The sequence below is a fragment of the Bombina bombina genome, chromosome 6 (genome assembly GCF_027579735.1).
Source record: "Bombina bombina isolate aBomBom1 chromosome 6, aBomBom1.pri, whole genome shotgun sequence".
Taxonomy (NCBI): domain Eukaryota; kingdom Metazoa; phylum Chordata; class Amphibia; order Anura; family Bombinatoridae; genus Bombina; species Bombina bombina.
The window spans coordinates 646,340,070-646,358,823 of record NC_069504.1 but is presented as its reverse complement, the minus strand read 5'-3'; the positions used below and the strand labels follow the sequence as shown (position 1 = coordinate 646,358,823).

General features: G+C 35.5%; 1 protein-coding gene across 3 annotated transcripts in view; it reads right to left on the bottom strand.

The window, feature by feature from the left end:
- The window catches only part of ARNT2 (aryl hydrocarbon receptor nuclear translocator 2), a 162,587-nt gene extending 144,611 nt beyond the window's left edge, over window positions 1-17,976 (bottom strand). For 2 of the 3 annotated variants that reach the window (XM_053717672.1, XM_053717673.1), the window contains exons 1-2: window positions 17,575-17,976; window positions 17,097-17,154 (exon numbers count right to left, since the gene is read on the bottom strand). In XM_053717672.1, coding sequence (XP_053573647.1) covers window positions 17,097-17,127 — 31 coding nt within the window. In that variant the 5' untranslated portion in view covers window positions 17,128-17,154; window positions 17,575-17,976. The remainder of the gene's footprint in view (window positions 1-17,096; window positions 17,155-17,574) is intronic. The other variant, XM_053717674.1, reaches the window with a different exon arrangement.
- Window positions 17,977-18,754: the final 778 nt, after the last annotated feature.

The window sequence follows — 18,754 nt, the reverse complement described above, 5'->3', positions numbered from 1 at the left end:
AAGTAAATTGTTCCTATTATCAGCAGCCAATTTAGTTTTAGGGGGGGATTTTAATATGACGATGTGCCCTATATTAGATAGATTATCTTCAAAAAATTTACGTGAAAATAATAAAATAGCGAAATACTTCAAGTCTTTTTGCCAGGAATTAAAATTAATTGATATATGGAGATTCAAAAATCCAGAACTACGTAGTTTTTCTTGTGAGTCTAAATCCCACATGACATTCTCAAGAATAGATATGTTTTTAATTTCGAAACCACTCGCTTTATGTAGATCAGAAGCAAATATATATGATATTGTTATTTCTGACCATGCGGTAATCTCGTTCACATTGGTGGCGATTTCCCCCCCTAAGACTCAGAATATGTCCTTTTTTTTCCCTCGATTTTTGACAAACAGTCCTAGGTTCAGCAATTGGTTGAAACAGAAGTGGAAGGACTATGTCACCTTTAATATAGGACAATTTAGTAAACCAGAGATATTTTGGGAGGCAGCGAAAGCTGTATTAAGGGGGGAAATTAAACTCTATTTATCTACTTGGAAGAAGAAAAAACTGGAGCAGGAACTGCAATTAACAGCACAAGTTAGAAATTCCCTTAGAAAATTTTATATTGACAAGACAAGGGACAATTGGGATAGATATTGTAAATTGAAAAGGGAAAGAGATATCTTTCTTAAACAAAGATCACAGGAAGAGGAACTAAAAATTAATTATCAATTTAGAGGACATTATGGGAACTCAGCCAAATTTCTGGCTAGAGTAGTGAAGGTGAGAAAAAACAAGAATCTCATATCGGCTATTAAAATAGATAACATAAAGTACTCTAATACAGAGGATATTAGTCAGATGTTTTTCAATGTGTTTCAACGGCTTTATTCGGAGACACAGGTTAATGTGGATAAAGCCTCAAATTTTTGGGCGAGTGTTAATCTCCCTAGTATCTCGGAGGAGAATTTATCAGAGCTTAACAGACCCATCTTAGAGGAGGAAGTTCTTGAGGCTATACAGTCAGCTAATCTTAATAAATCGCCAGGACCAGATGCTATCCCGATAGAGTTTTACAAAATTCTGAAGGAAGAAGTAAAATTATCTTTGGTGAATTTGTTTAATTACTATTTTTCTTCTAGTAATTTAATGTCTAATTATTTCTCTGCTGCACGTATATCTTTGATTTTGAAGAAAGGTAAGGACCCGGAAGATCCAGGGTCTTATAGGCCTATATCAGTACTTAATGCTGATTATAAGTTGCTAACTGCTATTATCTCTAATAGACTGGCCAAACTATTAGATGGGATCATACATCCAGATCAAACTGGATTTATGAAGGGCAGGAATTCCCTTAAGAATATACGTCAAGTCACTACATTCTTGGATTATGCATGGAATTTAGATCCTAAGAATGAACAATTTAAAAAGATTTCTGAAGCAGCTATTCTGACAGTAGATGCTGAGAAGGCCTTTGATGCAGTGAACTGGAAGTATTTATTCATAGCACTGGAGCGGTTTGGATTCAAGAATCAGTTTTTGGATTTTGTTAGAAATTTATATAAAAACCCGATTTCGTTTCTCTGCATCAATGGCCATTCTTCCCCATATATATCACTTAAAAGAGGGACAAGACAAGGATGTCCCCTTTCCCCATTGCTTTTTAATTTGGCATTGGAGCCATTTGCTATCTTATTGCGGGATAGGCTATCAGGGATTCAATTGGGATCCTGGAGGTTAAATACTCTCTTATATGCTGACGATTTGTTAATATTCCTGGATAACGCGCAATATTCTATCCCCATACTGTTACAACTGTTTAAAATCTTTTCCTCGTTTTCAGGATATAAAATTAATTTTGATAAGAGTGAACTTCTTTGGCTATATAAGAAAGGACCTAATTGGGGAGACCACCCTTTTAAAGTGGTCGAGTCCTTCCGGTATCTAGGTATTAATTTTCATAGAAACCCAACAAATTGGTATAAATTAAATTTTCCCCCGATATTACAAAAAATTAAAAATGATCTTGAAAATTGGTCCTCGCTCCCTATCTCATTGGCCGCGAGAATTAATTTGATTAAAACTATTATTTTTCCAAGAGTTCTATATTTTCTCCAAAACCTGCCGTTATTAATGACCAATAAAGATATCTGTAATGTACAATCTTGGCTATCTAAATTTATATGGGGTAATAAGAAACCCAGGATTAGTCTCAGTAGACTGATGCAAAACTGTGCTAGGGCAGGGCTTGCTTTACCAGATTTTAGGCTCTATAATTGGTCTTGTCTAGCCAAATTGGCCCTCGATTGGATTACAGGGGTAAATAAGTTTGTGTCTGTAGAGCTAGAATCATTTTTGATTTCCCCTTTCTCTTTGAAAGCTATTCTGCATTGCCCGGTACAAAAGTTACCCTTAAATCTTAGTAAATTAATTTCCTTTAAAAATGTCATTATAGCTTGGCATAAAATTTGTCGAATATTAAAAATTTCGCCATCTTTTTCGGAATTTCTTCCAATAATAGGTAACCCGGAATTTATCCCGGGTATTAATCAGAGAGTGTTTAGATTATGGGCTGAAGCAGGACTGATCTATGTCCACCAGTTATTTGATGATAATCAGTTGTTATCTTCAGAATTATTATTTCAAAGGTTTAATCTACATCGTTCGAGTTTATTTGCCTACTTTCAGTTACGGCATTATATATTTTCGCAAAAATGGAATACTGAATTTCCCAGGGATTGGTTAGATATTAAGAATATTATTCGACAATTTTCTTTGGGTCAATCCTCAATATCATTGATTTACGATATTCTTTTGGCTAGACAGGGTGAATTATGCATAGACAAATTATATAATTATTGGAAGAAATACCTGCCGGAAGTTGAGGAGTATAGGATAGAGCGAAGCTTCCTAGAATTAGGAAAATTACAAGTCTCTACATCATGGAAAGAAGCGCATTTGAAATTAGTTAATAATTATTATCTTTCCCCAGATAAAATGGCCAGATTTTATCCTTCCCAGAGTTATGCTTGCCCAAGGTGTTCTTTGGATAGGGCGGATATTTTCCATATGTTCTGGTCCTGTCCCAGGATCCAACAATATTGGCAAAAGATAAGATTCTGGTATAGTAAAATTTATAAAGATATGGCTCCATTTACTGCTGACGAGGTAGTTTTCCTAACTAACGTTAATCTACGCCCTAAACGAGTGATAAAGATATTTAATACAATTATTATAACTGCGAGACAGTTAATTGTTAAGGGCTGGAAAGATCATACAGCCCCCAGAGTTACAGGGTTTCTTAAAGAAATTCAGTCTCAAATTTTATTTGAATCTTTTCATACCAAATTTGCAGTTGAATCTAGGGTCAGGACTTTCCTTCTGGACTGGTCTCCACTGATTATTTCTTACCCATTACAGATACAAAGACGTATCTTACAACCCTTTTTAAATACTATAGCCTTTTTAGAACTGGTCATATTGGAATTATATCCTCCAACGTGGGTATCTGGTCTGCGGGAGATATCATTATGAAATAGCAACTATTTAACAATAAGGAGAGAGAGAGAAGTGGCAGGTTAAGTAAGAGATCGAAGTGGTAGGTGGGAGGGGGTAAGAGGGGAGGGAGAGAGAGAGAGAGTGTAAAGAAAATTTTTTTTTTTTTTTTTTTTTTTTTTTTTTTTTTTTTTTTGTTTAGTTGGTTGGTTTATTAGTTTTTTAATACTTATAAAAATTTCCAGTGATATATTAGGTTAGATTTTTGAATGCCAGATATTGATCTGTTCCTGTTCTGTTATTTTTCTCTGGTATTATATACGTTGTTAATATGTTATTTTCAACATACATTTATCTGTATATATTTATAAATGCCCTGTGTGGCATAATGAAATGTAAGTTAACATATATTTATTTCTTTGTCGCTGGAACTAATAAAGATATTTAAAAAAAAAAAGAAAAGGTTACTGTAGAGTTAAAGGGACAGTAAACACTTTTGGCTAGATTTAGAGTCAAAAGCAGCATTAAGGGGTCCTAATGCTGCTTTTTACCACCCGCTGGTATTTAGAGTCAGGCAGGAAAGGGTCTAACGCGATTTCAGGCTACCGCAGATCCCCTTACGCCAATTGCGTATCCTATCTTCTCAATGGGATCTGCCTAACGCCGGTATTTGGAGTCTTGGGAGAAGTGAGCGGTAGACCCTCTACCGACAAGACACCTACTGACAAAAAAAGTCAGTAGTTAAGAGCTTTATGGGCTAACGCGTGAATATAAAGCTCTTAACTACTGTGCTCTAAAGCACACTAACACCCATAAACTACCTATGTACTTCTAAACCGAGGCCCCGCCACATCGCCACCACTATAATAAAAAAATTTAACCCCTAATCTGCCGACCGTACACCGCCGCCACCTACATTATAGCTATAAACCCCTAATATGCTGCCGCTAACATCGCCGACCCCTATATTATATTTATGAACCCCTAATCTGCCACCCCCCCAACGTCGCCGCTACCTAACTACAATTATTAACCCCTAATCTGCTGACCGGACCTCGCCGCCACTATAATAAATGTATTAAGCCCTAAACCTCCACACTCCCGCCTCGCAAACACTAGAATAAATAGTATTAACCCCTAATCTGCCCTGCCTAACATCGCCGCCACCTACCTACAATTATTAACCCCTAATCTCCCGCCCGCACCGTCGCCGCTACTATAATAAAGTTATTAACCCCTAAACCTAACTCTAGCCCTAACACCCCCCTAACATAAATATAATTTAAATTAAACAAAATAATATTCCTAAAATTAAAAAAAATAATCCTATTTAAAACTAAATACTTACCTATCAAATAAACCCTAATATAGCTACACTATAACTAATAGTTACATTGTAGCTATTTTAGGATTTATATTTATTTTACAGGCAACTTTGTATTTATTTTAACTAGGTACAATAGCTATTAAATAGTTAATAACTATTTAATAGCTACCTAGTTAAAAGAAGTACAAAATTACCTATAAAATAAATCCTAACCTAAGTTACAATTAAACCTAACACTACACTATCATTAAATAAATTACCTACAATTAGCTAAATTAAAATACAATAAAAAAAACTATTCTATAATACAAAACCCCCCCCACTAAATTACAAAAATAAAAAAGAATTACAAGAAGATTAAACTAATTACACCTAATCTAAGCCCCCTAATAAAATAAAAAAGCCCCCGAAAATAAAAAAAATCCCTACCCTATTCTAAACTACCAAAGTAATCAGCTCTTTTACCAGCCCTTAAAAGGGCTTTTTGCGGGGCATTGCCCCAAAGTAATCAGCTCTTTTACCTGAAAATAAAAATACAATACTCCCCCCCCAACATTACAACCCACCACCCACATACCCCTACTCTAACCCACCCAAACCCCCCTTAAAAAACCTATCGCTAACCCCCTGAAGATCTCCCTACCTTGAGTCGTCTTCACCCAGCCGAGCTGAATTCTTCATCCAAGGTGTGCAGAGGAGGTCCTTGATCCGGTAAAAGTCTTCATCCAAGCGGCAAAGAAGAGGTCCTCCATCCGGTAGAAGTGCTCATCCAGGCGGCGTCTTCAATCTTCATCCATCCGGAGCGGAGCCATCTTCAACGGAGCCGACGCGGAGCCATTCTCTTCAACCGACGACTTCCCGACGAATGAAGGTTCCTTTAAGGGACGTCATCCAAGATGGCGTCCCTTCAATTCCGATTGGCTGATAGAATTCTATCAGCCAATCGGAATAAAGGTAGAAAAAATCTGATTGGCTGATGCAATCAGCCAATCAGATTGAAGTTCAATCCGATTGGCTGATCCAATCAGCCAATCGTATTGAACTTGCATTTTTTTGGCTGATCGGAACAGCCAATAGAATGCGAGTTCAATACGATTGGTTGATTGGCTAATCGGATAGAACTTCAATCTGATTGGCTGATTGCATCAGCCAATCAGATTTTTTCTACCTTTATTCCGATTGGCTGATTCTTGGCTGAATTCTATCAGCCAATCGGAATTGAAGGGGCGCAATCTTGGAGCACGTCCCTTAAAGGAACCTTCATTCGTTGGGAAGTCATCGATTGAAGAGGATGGCTCCGCGTCGGCTCCGTTGAAGATGGCTCCGCTCAGGATGGATGAAGATTGAAGACGCCGCCTGGATGAACACTTCTACCGGATGGAGGACCTCTTCTTTGCCGCTTGGATGAAGACTTCTACCGGATCAAGGACCTCCTTTGCGCACCTTGGATGAAGAATTCGGCTCGACTGGGTGAAGATGACTCAAGGTAGGGAGATCTTCAGGGGGTTAGCGATAGGTTTTTTTAAGGGGGGTTTGGGTGGGTTAGAGTAGGGGTATGTGGGTGGTGGGTTGTAATGTTGGGGGGGGGTATTGTATTTTTATTTTCAGGTAAAAGAGCTGATTACTTTGGGGCAATACCCCGCAAAAAGCCCTTTTAAGAGCTGGTAAAAGAGCTGATTACTTTGGTAGTTTAGAATAGGGTAGGGAATTTTTTATTTTGGGGGGCTTTTTTATTTTATTAGGGGGCTTAGATTAGGTTTAATTAGTTTAAACTTCTTGTAATTCTTTTTTATTTTTTGTAATTTAGTGTTTGTTTTTTTTGTATTATAGAATAGTTTATTTTATTGTATTTTAATTTAGCTAATTGTAGGTAATTTATTTAATGATAGTGTAGTGTTAGGGTTAATTGTATCTTAGGTTAGGATTTATTTTACAGGTAATTTTGTTCTTATTTTAACTAGGTAGCTATTAAATAGTTATTAACTATTTAATAGCTATTGTACCTAGTTAAAATAAATACAAAGTTGCCTGTAAAATAAATATAAATCCTAAAATAGTAATAATATTAGTTATATTGTAGCTATATTAGGGTTTATTTGATAGGTAAGTATTTAGTTTTAAATAGTATTAATTTAGTTAATTTTAGGAATATTATTTCGTTTCATTTAAATTATATTTAAGTTAGGGGGGGTGTTAGGGTTAGGGTTAGACTTAGGTTTAGGGGGTTAATAAATTTATTATAGTTGCGGCGACGTTGCGGGCGGGAGATTAGGGGTTAATAATTGTAGGTAGGTGGCGGCAATGTTAGGGAGGGCAGATTAGGGGTTAATACTATTTATTATAGTGTTTGCGAAGCAGGAGTGTGGCGGTTTAGGGATTAATACATTTATTATAGTGGCGGCGAGGTCCGGTCAGCAGATTAGGGGTTAATAAGTGTAGGTAAGGTAGCGGCGACGTTGGGGGGGCAGATTAGGGGTTAATAAATATAATTTAGGGGTCGGCGGTGTTAGGGGCAGCAGATTAGGGGTTCATAGGGATAATGTAAGTTGCGGCGGTGTCCAGAGCGGCAGATTAGGGGTTAATAACATAATGCAGGTGTCAGCGATAGCGGGGGCGTCAGATTAGGGGTTAATAAGTGTAAGGTTAGGGGTGTTTAGACTCGGGGGTTCATGTTAGGGTGTTAGGTGCAGACTTAGAGAGTGTTTCCCCATAGGAAACAATGAGGCTGCGTTAGGAGCTGAACGCTGCTTTTTTGCAGGTGTTAGGTTTTTTTCAGCCCAAAATGCCCCATTGTTTCCTATGGGGATATCGTGCACGAGCACGTTTTTCCAGCTTACCGCTACCGTAAGCAACGCTGGTATTGAGGGTTGAAGTGGAGCTAAATTAGGCTCAACGCACCCTTTTTTGAACCTAACGCAGCCCCTCAGACAACTCTAAATACCAGCGTTGTTGGAAGGGTGCGTTGGGAAAAAAAGCAGCGTTAGCTACGCGGGTCTTTACCAACAAAACTCGAAATCTAGGCGTTAGACATAATAACAAAATTTTTCTACAGTATTCGGGACATTGTACACTAGATTTCTCTTTGCATTCAATATAGTCCATCTGGGAGTCTTTTTGTAACAATGTATAATTTTGTTTAGTAAGCTAATGATAAGAGGTATATATGTGCAGTGACCAAACAGCAGCTAGCTCCCAGCATTTTTGGGGTTTTATGTCCCTTTAACCCCTTATATATACATTGTAAGGTACTTTGCTTACCGTACCGCACAACATATATATACGTTGGAGCTGCAGGAAGCTCCAGCAGTCTCAGTTGTTAAAGGGCCATGATACCCAAATGTTGAAACACTTAAAGGTGACGCAGCATAGCTGTAAAAAGCCGACTAAAAAATATCACCTGAACATCTCTATGAAAAAAAGAAAGATTTTTTACCTCAAAAGTTCCTCAGTAGCCACATCCCATTGTAAAGGACTTCTAAGCAGCAAATCAGTATGTCTGTCCCGGGACAGCTAAGGGAGTGAACTTACGTGCACACTCATCTTATTTCCCTATTCAGTTTAAGGAAGTTTACTATGAAATCTCATGACAGTTAAGTAAAATCTCATGAGATCACAGTAAAAGAGTTCATGACCTGTTGATGCTGATTGGCTGCTGTTCATTCCTTCATTTCTTTTTACCTGCAGCTGAGCAGCAGCTAAATTATAACTTTTTACACAGAATTTACTCTGATGAGCTGAGGAAATTGTGAGGTAAAATATCTTCCTTTTTCAATCAATCAATAAAGGTAGATGAATTAAAAGAATTTATGGAAGTGGAACTTTCACTATTGCTGGGAATACCTGATGAAAAAGGGCCATTTAAAGTGGAAAAAACACAGAGAATTAATATAATGAAGAAAAATAACTATTCGAGATTTCACAAGACCAGTAATAGTGGAATTCACAAGCTTTGAAACAAAAATGCTTATTTTTAATGCGTATAAACAAATGAACACACTTTTATTTCAGGACAAAAGAATTTTTATATATCAGGATTATGCAGTTGAAACTGCGAGAGCCAGAAAACAATTGATACCCATATGTAATGAACTTAATAAGGGATTTAAAGCTTTTGTGATTTTTCCTGCGAAAAAAAGATTTTACTCCAGGATGAAACAAAAATTCTAAGTAATAGAGAGGAAGTAATTAAATTTTTGGATTCTAGCAAAAGGATAGAAGCTTAATGAGGAGAGGGATAAAGGGGGAAGATTGGGAAATTTTAGATAGTAATTTTAGACACATTAATTATTTCACAGGAGTGATTCACATTAAGGTTTATCATCGTTAATGAGATGAGTAAGTGTTTTAAGGTTTAATTAATAAATTAATAGATTAGGAAAATAATAGATTCTATAAGATGAATAAAAAGTCATAATAAGCACATTCACAAGGTAGAAAATATAGGGATCTACCTTCACCTTTTTTTTTTTTCTTAAATCTATAAAGACCACTTCTCCCCCTTTCTTCCTCATCCTATATTGACTTTGAACATATACACAAATAAAATGGTAAAGATAACAACTTGGAAAGTTAGGAGGGATAAACTCTCCTATAAAAAGGAAAGCCATTCTGAATCATCTAAAGAAAGTATGTAAGGTGGATATAGCCATGTTACAAGAAACCCACCTATTAGATAAAGAACATGAGAAATTAAAAAGAGATTGGGTGAAAGATGTGATTTTTCTATCATTTAAGAAAGCAAGTAGAGGTCTAGTAATTCTACTTAATAGGAGATTGGAATACGAGATTAAAAAAATAACTTATGATATACATGGTAGATATATAATAGTGCAAATGACCATTGGTAATAAATCTGTAACTTTATGTAATATCTATGGACCAAATGAGACTAATAGTTCATTTTGGGAGGATATAACAAAAATATTGTTTAAATATATTGACACCAAATTAATATTAGGAGGGGATTTTAATCTCTCTCCGAATTTTTATCCAGATAGAAGTGGAAGTTCTACAGGAAATCTGAAGAGGGAATTGATTAAAAGAGGGAAATTTGATAAAAAAAATGGTGAATTGTATAACAGAGACAATAGATTTAGTGGATGTATGGAGGATTAAAAATCCAACCCAAAGAGAGTATACGTATCACTCAAAGGTTCAAGACTCCTTCTCAATAATTGACTTCTTTATGGTTTCAAAAGCTTTAATTACAAATATAGAGGAAGTAAAGATCAATGAAATTATTATCTCTGACCATGCTGCGGTCGATTTAAGCTTTAATCTGGGAAAGAAGAGGTATGATACACAAAGCTTTAGATTACCAAAATGTTTGTACGGTTCAGAACCTTTTAGGAAATATATTGAGGAAAAATGGGGTGAATATCTGAAAAATAATATAAATAGTTGTGAAAGTATACAAACTATTTGGGAGGCCGGAAAGGCTGTTATCAGAGGGGAGATAACTTCTTATGTAATAAAACATAATAGAGAGATTAAGAGACATTATAAATAACTCAGTGAAAGAACAACATACTCTTATAGTCAATATTTAGAACTTGAAACAACCTTTTGGAGGAAAAAGTATATGGAGGATAAGAAAGAGCTGGAAGCACATATAAATCAAAAAGCTATAAGAGATATCAGAAAAGATAAGGGGAAATTATATAGATTTGTTAATAGATCTGGTAAGCTTTTAGCCTCCTTAGTTAAAGTGCAAAAATCGCCAAGACAAATCATGGCATTAAAAGTCAGATAAAAATTAATTAGTAATAATATAGAGATAATAGAGGAATTTAGGAAATATTATAATAATCTTTATACATCTGAGAGTAAAAAAGATGTAGTAGACACACTAAGCTTTTTTTAGAAGGTATCAATTTTCCAAAAATTTCATTCGAACAGCAAGAAATATTAAACTCTAATATAACAATAGAGGAAGTTGATAAAGTAATAGCAAAGATGCCAATAGGCAAGGCTCCAGGTCCAGATGGCCTACCGTTAGAATGGTATAAAATTATGAAAGAATCATTGACAAATTTAATTACAGATTTATTTAATGGATACCTTAGCGATAGAATTAAACCGTCCTTAACTTTTTCGGCAGCTAATAAATCGTGATTCCTAAATTGGGGGAAGACATTCAAAGTGTTATGTCATATAGACCGATATCCCTGCTTAACCAGGACTATAAGATCTTAACAAAAATATTGGCTAATAGACTAAAAATCTTGCTTCCTGAGTTAATCCATAAAGATCAATCAGGCTTTATTCAGGCTAGACCATTAAGTAAGAACATCCGTAAAGTATTGCATGTAGTTAATCATTATTGGCTTATGAAAAAACAACATAAAGGTGAATCAATTCCAAATACTCTGCTGTTGGCCTTAGATGCGGAAAAGGCCTTCGACAGAGTCGAATGGTCCTATTAAACAACATGCTTAGGGGAATATAATATAAAAGGCCCATTTAGTAAGCTTATTGAAAGTATCTATTTAAAATCTAATGCTTCTGTCATTGTTAATGGAGAGTTATCATCTAGATTTAATCTGGGCAGAGGAACCCGTCAGGGTTGTCCTCTATCACCCCTATTGTTCAATTTGGCATTAGAACCTTTGGCAGTCAAACTGAGAAATATTGATACAGGTATAGAGATGGATGGGAACAAATACCATCTATCACTATACGCAGACGATATGTTATTGTTTGTTCAAAATCCAGGGTCGAATATAAAAAAGATTTTGAAGGTTATCATTGAATTTGGTCAATTTTCAGGGTTTAAAATAAATAGTACAAAATCAGAAGTTCTATGGTTAAATAAGAGACAATATTGTGACATTAGCAAATTTTCTTTTTAGAACCTAAAAATTATATTACATATTTAGGAATCAATATATCTCCCAATCCGGAAAAATTGTATAATATAAATTATGAGAAGATATTTATATCTATAGAACAATCCCTTAAAAAATGGAATAATTTACCGATTTCACTTATGGGGAAGGTACATATAATAAAAATGACATTACCAAAATTGCTATACCCTTTAAATATGCTGCCAATTTTAATCCCCAGGAAAGACATTGAAAGACTGAATAAAATCTTTAATCAATTTATTTGGAAGGGGAAAAGAATACGTATAAGCTTAAATAAATTAAGACAACCTTTGATGCAAGGGGGAATAGCTGCCCCAGATGTTTATCTGTATAATCTTGCATCATTGATGAGAATAGCGGTTGATTGGCTGGGAGAAACAGAATATTTTTATGATAAGCAATTAGAAATAATAGCATTAAAAGGGATTAGTAAGGCATATGTACTTCATACGGAATTGAAGGATATAGATTTTAAAACCAAGAATAATATCATGTATAAGGACATCTTGAAAGCATGGCATATTACTAGTAAGATTTTACAGTTTTCAATTAAGGGTTCAATATTTTTACCTATAAAAGGGAAATCCAAACTTTAGACCAGGTATGGAAAATATTATTTTTACAGAACGGGGGAGACTTGTGATAAATAAGATAGGAGATTTATTAGACCCATTAAAAAAATCATTATGTACATTTGAGGAACTACAATATAGATATAATCTACCTGAATCACACTTTTATGCTTACATTCAAATAACACATTACATAAAGATTATAGTTAATAAATATTCTTTCTCCATATGGGATCGCCACCCTTTGCAAAATATGATGGATGATTTTCAGAAAAAAATATGTTCTTATTCAAGGTTGTACAAAGCACTAGTAAATTCAAAATTGACTAGTATAAGGGGTAAGATGTTAGAGGGTTGGCAAAAAGAAGCCTCTACAGGACTGGATGCTAATGAAGTGGAAAAAAGTTTGAAAACTATTATATCTACAACGTATGATTCATACTTTAGGGAGTCCCAAATAAAAATATTACATAGATTCTACATAACACCAAAAATGGTTTCAAAATGGTTTAAAGGGACAGTTTACTCAAAAAAATTCTCCCCTTTAATTTGTTCCCAATGATCCACTTTACCTGCTGGAGTGTATTAAATTGTTTACAAGTAGCTCCTTTACCCTTATATTGGCATTTGAAATTGTTAATTTAGCATGTGGTATCCCCACCTATTCTGAAAGTTTGTGGCCGCGCGTACCAGCTATAGATAAGCTTTGTAAACACAGCCAGCAGAAGAAATTACACTCCCAGTGTGATAAAGCAGAGATAAGGTAATAAAATGTTCATTTTCCATTGTTCTCTCAAAGTATTGGTGATTGTTTTAAGGACAGATATAAGATAAAGAAGCAGGTATATGTGCACAATGTGATACAGTAATGAGATCTGATTATACCTACAAGCTCAACCTATTTTATTAGGCTGTGGCTTCAAAACACAAAATCAGAGCTTTAATATACAGAAATAAACCTTAAAAAGCTAATTTTCATACATTTTTACTCTGCAGTTGGTAAAAAAAACAATTGTAAACACATTAAGGGAAAAACTATTTTACAGTATACTGTCCCTTTAAGTGTGAAAAGAGATGTATTAAATGCAATTATATAGATCCCAATTTAAAACATCTTCTATGGGATTGCCCAAAAATAAAACAGTATTGGGCAAAGATTAGCTTTTGGGCGAGTAGGATTTTTGGATATAAGATTAATCTAAAGTTTTTGAATATAATACTCCCATCCAATAGACAAGTTAAACAGGAAAATGCTAAACTGATGACTATGATAATTTTGTCAGGAAGGAGATGTATAATGAAAATATGGATTTTAAAGAGAGGACCTAATTTGAAGGAATTTCAGAATGTTCTGTTGGAACTAATGAATATAGAATTATTTGATGTAATGTATGATAAGGATGTAAGAGTCGAGGAATATAAAAAAAAAAATGGGATGGATTTATAAATGTCTTAGAAACACATGTTAAAGATAAAATTATGATGTTATTGGAAACATAATCTACAGAATAAATCTCCAATTGAGATGGGACATAGGGGTAGAAAATGGAGTAAAAGCTTTGGAGTTTGTAATAAAGGGGAAAAAGAAAATCATTAGGTAAATACAGTAAAGAAGACTTTAAACTAATTTAGGAACTAGAGATAAGGGACTTATTCCCCTCAGGACTATATTTTTGTTCGAATTAGGTCCTGGAAGGGAAATAATCCAGAAGTACGAAATTATTTATGCAACTTAAGGGATAGGAAATAGTGTCACTGATAGACTGTTACGAGTTTAACGGATGGGTAATATTTTTCTATAAATGTTAGTATGGGAATAAAGGTTTTGAGAATTTTAACACTGTCTAAGTTAGAAATGAAGTAAAGTACAGATAACGTGTCTATGTTTGATGTTTTTGCACTTTGGAAGTATTATGCAGTCGTAAATAGTAATATTATATTTATATAGATGAATTATCTTGTATTGACATACTTTCTATCGGATATATGTATGTTTATGTATGTAAATGTTTGTTGTACATAACTGAATTTTCATAATAAAAATAAAATTAAAAAAAAATCTTCCTTTTTTACATAAAGATGCTCAGGTGATATTTTCCTGTCAGCTTTTTACAGTTATACTGCATCAGTTTCAAGTGATTTACCATATGAGTATTATGTCCCTTTAAGTTACAGCCCACAGTTGGAATTCCTGAGCTCCAGGTATCTGCCTGCATATGGAACCGGAGCCGATTGGTGCTCCGGTTCCATATGAAAGTAGATGCCAGATTGTTACAGACAGTGAGACTGTGGGTGTCACTGTCTGTAACGATTATCTGCTGGTGCCAGCGGGAGGTATGAGAGGGAATCCGTGAGGCAGGTGGGCTGTCCAGCAGCGGAGAGGGAGTGGGAGGGCCCTACTCAGTGGGAAAAAATAAAAGGAGGAGGGATGGATCGGGAGCTACACTACAGAAAAAAAGGGGGTAGGGGATCCCTAACTAATGATCGCGGGAGGGGGGAGGTGGGGGATCACTACACAAAATTGTTATGTTTTAAAAAGTACTGGCAGACAGCTGCCAGCACCTAAGATGGCAGATACTAGTTAGAGGGAGGAGGTTGGAGGATAAGGGGGATCCTACACTGCAGCAAATATTTAAAAAAAAAAATAGCATTAAATCTTAATATTGGCAGACTGTCTGCCAGTACCTATGATGGTGGTGACCAGTGGGGATAGTGAGGGAGGGAAGAGAGCTGTTTGAGAGGGATCAGGTATGGATCAGGGGTTGAGAAGTGTCAGGTGGGAGGGTAATCTTTACATGAAAGCTAAAATTAACCATACAAGCTACCTGATTAACCCAATTCACTGGCGAAAATAATGAAAGCGTGGAGTGCTTCTGCAATAAGCAGCATGCTAATTACCAAAAAACAATGGCAAAGCCATATATATCTGCTATTTCTGAACAAAGAGGATCCCAGAGAAGCTTTTACATTCATTTGTGCTATGATTGCACAAGCAGTATGTGATTAATTTCAGTGAGAAACCCAAAGTTTGTAAGAAAGTTAACGATTTTTTTCTATGATTGCATTTGGCAGTGACATGGTGGCATTAAATATACCAAAATCTATACCTTGGGTTGTCTACTTAAAAATAATATATAGTTTTGACAGGTAAATAATAAAAAAGGCTCTATTTCTGTTTAAATGGAGTGATAGCAAAAATGCTAAAAATTCTCGGGTATTTGGCGGAAGTTCTTCTCTGAAAGTCCCGGTAATGAAGGAATTAAGCTTGTTACATACTCTCTCGGATTTCAGAATTGGTTAATTCACAGTTGCCATACTTAAATGCAGGAAATTGTACCAAAAAAAAAGTTATAGCAAATTTGTTTTATTATGCCCAGTTAAAGGGACACTGAACCCATTTTTTTTTTCTTTAGAGCAGATAGAGCATGCAATTTTAAGCAACTTTCTAATTTACTCCTATTATCAAATTTTCTTCATTTTCTTGGTATCTTTATTTGAAATGCAAGAAGTTTAGATGCCGGCCTATTTTTTTTTTTTAACAACCTGGGTTGTTCTTGCTGATTGGTGGATAAATTCAAACACCAATGAACAAGTGATTTCCATGGTACTGAACCAAACAAATAGCTTAGATGCCTTCTTTTTCAAATAAAGATAGCAAGAGAACAAAAAAAATGATAATAGGAGTAAATTAGAAAGTTGCTTATAATTGCATGCTCTATCTAAATCACAAAATAAAAAATTTGAGTTCAGTGTCCCTTTAATAATTTTATATAAAAATCTCAAACGTGTGTACTGTCCCTTGAAGGCTTTACTTCCTTGTTCCTTTGGATAACCACTAACCACAAAATTTGCTGCAGATAAACAGAACACCAGGAAAATGGAACTCGAAAGATGCAATGCACAACACAAACAAATTCCCTTAAAGTGATCTTTACTTTCAATTGTTGACATACACACACTAAAACATATCACTTAAAACATATGTTGTACAGTAAATGTTTATCCCCTTTATTGTGTTCCCAATGATCAATTTTAACCGATGGAGTATTTATTTGTTTACAAATTGATTATTTACCTTTATTTTGTAATTTGAAATAGTTGTTTTTGCCTTTTGAAACTTCTACCTATACAGACAATTTCAGTACAGCAGTATTGGCTATAGAAGGGTGTGTAAGCAAGAACCAGCAGATTAAATCAATCTACCTGGGGGTGATAGAGATATGTAGTAAAATGTTAATTGTATTGCTCTAGTATTGGTCTTTGTGTATACAGAAAGAAATAAAATAGATATATTTCAGCAATTGGTTGTGGTTTCAATTAAAAAAAACACTATCTCATATACAAAATTAAACTTAAAGAAGCAATCTCCTATGCATTATAAACTCTGCAGCTGGTATGAAAATTTTTCAGTACACTGTCCTTTTAAAATATCTTGCTATTGCTTCTCTGTTAAACTAAGCTTTAGAATAACCTTATATTACTAATGATGTGAAGCTTAAGCAACAAGCAATATATATTATTTTCAAGGCTCAAAAAGCATTTACTAAATATTATTTCTACGCAATTATAAGATAAGTAGCCTGTAGTTTACATGTCGTTTGCAGGGTTTGTTACAAAAATATAAAAATAGGATATATGTGATAATTTAAGAGATATATATAGATAGATATACAGTATATATATATATATATATATATATATATATATATATATATATATATATATATATATATATATATATATAAAAGTTCTGGCAAGTAGTTATTTAAATAGAAGATATTTTGGGGTTACATGGCTGTAATCATTTTGGAAACAGTTATTTCTTAAAGCAGTAGCATACTCACCACTGGGGTTTACTGCTGTAGGAGTTGCCATTTCTAAGTGCAAACAGTAGAGTTAATCCTGTAAATAATTAACAAACATAAAGAGAAGAAACAACAAACCAAAGCAACAGAGGGATAAAGTTTTTATGGCCCAAGGGCAAGTAATTATACAGACATTGATTGGGCATGTACTCTGGTAGTCTAATGAAAGGTCTGCAATACACATTTCAGAAGTACAATCCTCTATGCTGTATTATGATGTAAATGACAGAGGATGTTACAGGTTGTAAAGACAGACAGTGATGCTGAAGGTGCCCGCTAGAACCCCAGCCGTTTGCTTTTGCTTGTTGGGGTGGGCTACAACATGTTGCATTGTACTTCAGCTCCCCCTTATAGACGTGCGGTGACAGCCAACAAAAGGTTAACTAATGTGCAGTATTGGGCGCATTGATGTCAGCAGAGCTCATGTATACAGTAGGGACCTGCGTATTATACTCACTGTACGGCTTGTCCCTGCCCACATCCGTTGCCTTCTTCAGTGTCAAGTCCTTTGTGCGGCCGGTGTCCAGAGTTAGCAGGGGCAGATACCGCGAGAGCCGCTAATCTCTTTTTTTAGGGGGGTAGCAAAAGGGGTGAGAAACTGCGCTGTTACCATAGCAACAAGTGAGAGCCTAGCAAAAGAGGGGTCGTTGCTATAGTAACCCCGAGAATCATATGAAGGACCGTGGTAAGAGTTTGAAAAGCTCGTTCATGCACAATGTGTATTAAATGCGCCGCCATGTAGCTCACCGCTATATGTATTCACAGCGTATCCATAGTCATAGTGGTTAAAAACAAGACAGACATATGGGACTGGGATACAGTGTAACCCATTGGCTAAAAGACAGGGTAACATTTTTCACTCACAGCCCTTTCCGACGGAAAAGGCGTTAACAATCAATGCTTCTAATTCGATGGAAGCTACCCAATGATTGATAAATTGACAGTTGGTGCCATCTAGTGGTATATTTCAGCACTGCAGTTGACAATGGCCCAGTGTTCGCTTCTGCCACTACCGCTTCATACGTTGCATCTCTCTCAAGGGTTAGTCTATCTGACCCCTAGAAAACTCAAAGCCCTATTAACTAGACGTGCTTATGTATTTGTTTTTGTTTATACACGGGCGTATATCTAATAATTGGCCTGCCACTTCCTGCACTGATATCATGTGAGTGTGAAATGATGCTTCACTAGTGTCTCTGACTACAGGGAGAGTGTTTCTGTTTTACCCATTGGTGTTTATGTGTGTCTGTGTGTATATGTATATATGTGACTGTGTATTTATGCATGTGTGTGTATGTTTGGGGAACCAGCAAATTACAGACCTTGTTACTACAGCATGGGGGGGTAAACAGTGTCACTATACAGTACCACTATATGCAGTAAAGGGGGGGATGTCACAAATTACTGTGGTCACTTTATAAAGTACTGGGGGCCCCATTCCATATGCGGCGTCGCCAGCAAAAGCCAGTGACAACGTTTTTTACGCAAATTTGGTATATATACCGCGTAGCATACAAGTTACGCGTGTATATTTCACCCGTCGCCGCAATTTTTACTCCCATAAGCTAACATGGGACCGCGTCGCAAATCAGTATCCAATATTCATCGCAAGGACTTTCGTGGCAAAAATGGAGAAA